The following is a 5864-nucleotide window of genomic DNA, read 5'->3' as shown; positions in this document are numbered from 1 at the left end:
GGACCATGGAGAGCGGCGGGGCGCTGAACGGCTCCGCCGCCGCCGGGCGCTTCGCCGCCGGCGGCACCGCGGCGCTGGGCGCGCTAATGGCCCTGCTGATCGCCGTCACCGTGGCCGGCAATGCCCTGGTCATGCTGGCCTTCGTGGTGGACTCCAGCCTGCGCACCCCGAACAACTTCTTCCTGCTCAACCTGGCCATCTCGGATTTCCTAGTAGGTAAAGTGCCGCCCGGCTCCGCGCAGYTCCGCGCCCGCGGGGCCGCCGCCGCCTCCCCGGCGCGGCAGAAAACCCCCGGCAGCGCCAGCCTCCCCTCCAGCAGCACCCAGGGGTCCCCTCCACTGCCACCCGCCCCGGGGGACAGCGCGGCGCCCGGCGGGCTGCACGGCCCGCGGGGCCGGGACACGGCGGAGCGCTGTGCCCGGAGCCCCGCGGCTGCGAGCGGCTGCCCCGGCGCTGGTCGCTCCGGGGCCGGGGCCGGGGTGCGCCAGGCAGCTGCGTGCTCCGCCGGCGCCAGCCGCCGTGCAGACTCCGGTACTTCAGTGTGAACCGACGCCTCTGGTTGCAGGTGCCTTCTGCATTCCCTTGTACGTGCCCTATGTGCTGACGGGGAGATGGATCTTCGGCAGAAGCCTCTGCAAACTCTGGCTGGTAGTTGATTACCTGCTCTGCACCTCTTCGGTCTTCAACATCGTACTGATTAGCTATGACAGATTTCTCTCTGTGACAAGAGCGGTGAGTCCTCATGGCAGCTGAAAGGGGAATATTCCCTCCTTGCTTTATTCTCCAGATTCGTTGCAATAATTAAAAGCCTTTTGAATTCTCCAGAAATTATGAATCTTTCAGCCTGCTGGTGGAAAGCAATAATTATCCACAAATACATAATTCAGTTGTGGTTTCAGACTAGTATTTCTGGCACAATTAAATCATTTAAGGTTCAAACCCCATTGTGCAGGTATTCCCTTCTCAGGCAGAGAAGGGAAGATGTATACAAGTGAGTCAGTGAGCTAAGTAGACCTATTACCAGCTTCCAGGGGCTAGTTATCTCCAAGAAAAAAAAAATGAGTGGATTGCAATTGGACTTCTAGCTTCTCCTTGGCTACCAAGGCAGTAGATTTCTGTTCAGCTTCTGCAGGTCACTGCTCTGAGGTGTTTGGGTACTCAGCTGTAAGATGAAAATACTTAGCATTTTGCAGGAGGTAGCTCGCAACTCACAGGCAGATCAGATTCATTGCCGTTTGTTTTTTCCCTGGTTCCTAATATGATGCAGATTAGCTACAACAAGCCCAAGTTCAGAGAGAGACAGAGCAAAATCTCTGCCTAGCCTGGGAGCTTAATGCCGAGGAGTTACAGAGAGTAGATATGGATGACTCAGGTAAGGGACTGCTAAGCTTGAACCAAGTCAGTACATTTCCAGTGAGAATTGCCAAGTATGTTTTTGGAGCTGCAAGATGAGGGTTCTAAGTCTTCCCTGCAGGAGTGCGATTTATCTAGCAATTGCTCCTGTTGCCTGTGGCATATGAATTTGTTACACTGCTGGGATATTGCCTAGCAACTTTACTAGAAATGCTAACAGTTCACTTATGAAGAGTCTCAACCAGTTGGTGAGTATGGTCATTCCTAAGAAAAGATATCCCCATTGCAGGTTGCCTACAGAGCCCAGCAAGGAAATACCAAGCAAGCAGTGCTGAAGATGGTGATGGTTTGGGTATTAGCATTCCTGCTCTATGGACCTGCCATTATCAGCTGGGAGTATATATCAGGCCAGAGTATCATACCCACTGGGGAATGCTATGCTGAATTTTTCTACAACTGGTATTTTCTCATGACAGCCTCTACACTGGAGTTTTTCACCCCTTTCATCAGTGTAATGTTTTTCAACCTGAGCATTTACCTGAACATACAGAAGCGTACCAAAATACGCCTGGATGTTTTCCACAAAGTACACAACCAGTCCTTCACTGAAGAGATGGAAATGAGCCCAGAAGAAAAGCTTTCTTTGAAATGCCGTAAGTGTGAGCAGAAGGAGCCAGATGAAACCCTCAACCTCTCTAAGTGCAAAGCACAACACGCAGCCTCCACTGCCAGCGTGAGTGCAAAAGATGCACTGACAAGCCCAGATTGCTCTGGAAAACCAAAGTATTACAACAAAAAGAGCTGTAAAAACTCAGCATCTACTCTGTCCTTAGAAAAACGAATGAAGATAGTCTCCCAGAGCATGACTCAACACTTCAGGCTCTCTAGAGACAAGAAAGTGGCCAAATCGCTCGCAATAATTGTGGGCATTTTTGGGATTTGCTGGGCACCATACACTCTCCTCATGATCATCCGTGCTGGCTGCCATGGCCACTGCATCTCTGATTACTGGTATGAGACTTCCTTTTGGCTGTTGTGGATCAACTCTGCTGTTAACCCTGCCCTATACCCTCTCTGTCACTACAGTTTCAGAAGAGCTTTTATTAAACTCCTCTGTCCGAAGAAGCTAAAGATTCAACCTCACAATCCCCTTCAGAACTGCTGGAAGTGAACCCAGCCGTATGTATGGAGGAGAAGATGCTCTTTTAATTCACTTGTTTTACAGAAAAGTACTGTAGTTTGCTTCCTTGGAAGAATCTGGGGGCATTGGTCTGGGGGGATGTGAGGAACGCAGCAGTGAGATCAATATTAATTTCTTCCAGTTCATCAACAACAAAAACACATAGAATGGACAGGTAAGTTTTTGACATTAACTACGCTCCCAAAATCTGCATCCTCTACCATAAGATGCCATAAAAGAGCTCTGCTGCCACCTAGTCAGTCAGAGTGGCATCGGCATTTTTAAAGAAAAAAATTAACAAATACAAATATCTAACCTAAAAATATTGGACTGAACTACAGTTTACTTGCATTCAAACCAGATATTTTTGTGACTGAGAGGGTTTTTTTCTTACACTTTTAATATTTGGCATATCTGATGATGCAGAATTTCAAACTTTTTTTCAAGAGAATAAACGCCTCATTTGTCATTATTGCTGCAACTACAGCCATAATCTAGATCCCTATCACAGGTGGTGTGATAGGTATTTGCCCYAAAAGGGACAAACCTCTGCCCCAAGGAGTTTACATCCAGCCTTAGGAGGCCCCAGCATCCTCAAGCACCTGGTTGGCATTTCCTGATTCTTGTTTCAAAACTGATAAAATTTCCTTTGCAGACAGCCACACACTAGCCAATGTCCCCACCCCCTATGGCAGCAATTCTCTCTGCTCCTTTCCAACGGTTCCTGTCCCTTCTTCTGTGTATTCTAGTCAATCTTGCCTCCTTTGGAAAGCTTACCTCTCTTCTCTCAAGCATCCTTCCTCAAGCATGGTCCCATGTCCCACAAGGACTTGTCTGCCTTTCCCCGTTTAGACTGTCAGCTGTTCGAATGGCTTTGCAATGTACTATACAGATGGAGAAGAGCAACACAATGTGAGTGACTTTCAGACTGGAGATGCCCAGCAAGAGCAAGCGTAGTCACTGGTCCTCACAGATGCTGGGYGTCCCGCCAAATCAGAAAAAGAGGGTTGTTGTGCCTGCGTGGAGGGTGTCAGCTTCTCTGTATAGTCTCTCTCTTGATGACCCAAAGGTGTCTTCAAATATCTTCTGTAAGATCATAAAAATTCTTGTTTGGYAATGTGTTGTAGAATAAAACACAGTAGAAGTGAAGTTTGCATTCTGCTTTTCAAGTTAGTTCCAGACCTCTTAATTTTAGCAAGCTCCAAATCTCTTGCATGCTTCCTTTGGAAAACATACTTTGAACAGAGACTAACCTCGCTGATCCAAGTAACAYAGGCATCAAATCCTTTTCCTTTTAAGCAGTCTACTAGTTTCGCAGATACAGTACCAGATTCAAGAGACCAGAGCTCTGTTCTCACTCAGTCTTAATGTGAAACCTTGGGTATTTTGTCTGTTTCCCATCTCACACTTCATACTTGCCTATTTAGTMTATAATCTCTGTGGAAACAGAGGTAGTATGATCATAAAGCAAAAGACTGTAACTCCYAATCTCTATTGGCTCTGTTCAGTGCTATTGTAATACAAATACATAATTAGTTGCCATGGCAAAAGCTCATATCTAATAGTATTGTACGGGGGGGGGGGGGCTCAAAATTGTGAGTCTGAAAACTACATGTACAAATAGAAACCTGAATACTGTAAAGTAGTCCCCAAAAGCTTATGATGTTGTGATTGCCAATTACACTTAGCTGTTGTAAGCAAACTGATTCTTGGCTGTTGGTAGGAATAAAAGAAACAATACTATTGAACTTTATTCCAGTGATACCTGTAGAATAGATTAATATTGTCATATGAAGTTAGGTTTTAAATGATGTCTTGTTTGGCGTATAAGATATTTCAGTCTTGTAACATCCCATCAGACCATTATACATGAGTTAAAATATATCCTTTGAAATAAGTGTACTAAGAACAGCTAGTATGCACATTGTTGTTCCTGCTTGAATCTTTCTTTGTGTTCACCAGCCTCTGAGAACCTCAATAAAGTATTTTTATACAAAGCTTGATAAATACTTTATAGTAAACAGGGCATCATTGGAAATTACAAATCCAATTGAAAAGCAGACTACAGATTTGTCTGTGGACACAATTAAAGCCTGTACATTTGGAAAACAAACAAACAATCCCAAAACAAGCTCCTCAGCTAGATTTCTCTTACCACAGATTAGTGAAATCTGTGATCTGTCCTGATAGCACATTAACTCCATGGCAAAAKCATACCCTTTAACTCTTTAACTGGTTCTTTTGTACAGTTTTACACAATTTAGATGTGAAAAGGTTACATTAACTCTTCCTGTGACTCGTAAAATATACTGGTCTACATAAAAATACTGAATTCATAATACAAACAAGTTACAAGTTTCCAGSTGTGTTTCTCTTCATTTGTTCGGAAAGAAGAGATAGGACTACTAGATCAYTTATTCAGCTTACAGAAAAGCTAACAGTTACATTATACCAAAGAAAAAGGGTGGACAGATTATTGTCTCTGTTTTTACAACTTGGTATTAAATAGCAGTTACTTTCTCCACATTCCAGAAAAATGATTTTATCTTCTTTTAATCTTAAAAATAAGAGACCATGCTRCATGATCTTCTACAGGTCAGTGGAAGGTCTCTGAAATACAGTAGAGGCCAACCATCTATTAAAATTATGCTAAATTGGTTGCAAAACAAAAGTAGGCCTCATACCATGTGATCGTCCCTCATTCAAAGGGGCACCTTTCTCCAGGAAGCTTTAATCAGTTCCTTAAGTTATGCCCACAATGYTTGCTCCTGTACCACTTCTTTCTTGCCCCTATATAACACAAAAGAATATTTCTTGCACCTGTAGAACACATACCCATTTGATAYTCTGATTTCTGCCCATCAGTCCTCAGCCTACTAGCAAATAAACATTGACTGTGTGCCACCAAAACGAGCACGATGCTGCAGGCAATTATCAAAAGCTTAGTCCTTGCATCTGTTAGTAAAATAGTTTTCTCTGGAAACCTTTAAGTCAAAATAGACACCAGTTATGTTATTTAACAAAACTGAATCAGTTACAGCACAAAGTACCTGGTTGGGTTCCTTCCATCCTCCGATTCTGGGAGCTTGCTTTGTTTTTCACAGAAATATACCAAACATAATGAATGAACAAAGAATTTATCAGTCTTTCCTGTATGAGGCATTTGCCTGAGCAAGGACTGGTAGCTGGACCTTCTAGTAGCATAAAATGTGAAGATGACTGAGGGTTTTCTTTTCTTTTCTTTTTTAAATTTCTTCCACATTCCAATACACATCAAATACATTAAAATATTATTAGGCAAGAAGACCAGAGAAAACCATGATGTACCTGT

The 5864-nt window shown here is 44.0% G+C and overlaps 1 protein-coding gene across 1 annotated transcript; it reads left to right on the top strand.

The window, feature by feature from the left end:
- Window positions 1-5: 5 nt before the first annotated feature.
- Window positions 6-2524, top strand: HRH3 (histamine receptor H3). The gene is made up of 3 exons (XM_085313895.1): window positions 6-216; window positions 566-732; window positions 1643-2524. Exons 1-3 carry the CDS (start codon window positions 6-8, stop codon window positions 2522-2524), a joined length of 1260 nt encoding a protein of 419 aa, XP_085170021.1.
- The last annotated feature ends 3340 nt before the right edge of the window (window positions 2525-5864 follow it).

This window comes from Rhea americana, unplaced genomic scaffold (assembly GCF_003343005.1).
Source record: "Rhea americana isolate MKP2758 unplaced genomic scaffold, rheAme1 scaffold_4, whole genome shotgun sequence".
Classification (NCBI taxonomy): Eukaryota; Metazoa; Chordata; class Aves; order Rheiformes; family Rheidae; genus Rhea; species Rhea americana.
This window is presented reverse-complemented; position numbering and strand designations above follow the sequence as displayed.

What these genes read in the sequence shown, in the direction of transcription:
- HRH3 (XM_085313895.1), top strand. Translation starts at nt 6, where the DNA reads ATGGAGAGCGGCGGGGCGCTGAACGGCTCCGCCGCCGCCGGGCGCTTC. An exon ending in CATCTCGGATTTCCTAGTAG is followed by an intron (nt 217 to 565) that starts GTAAAGTGCCGC and finishes CTCTGGTTGCAG; the next exon opens with GTGCCTTCTGCATTCCCTTG. An exon ending in TTCTCTCTGTGACAAGAGCG is followed by an intron (nt 733 to 1,642) that starts GTGAGTCCTCAT and finishes TCCCCATTGCAG; the next exon opens with GTTGCCTACAGAGCCCAGCA.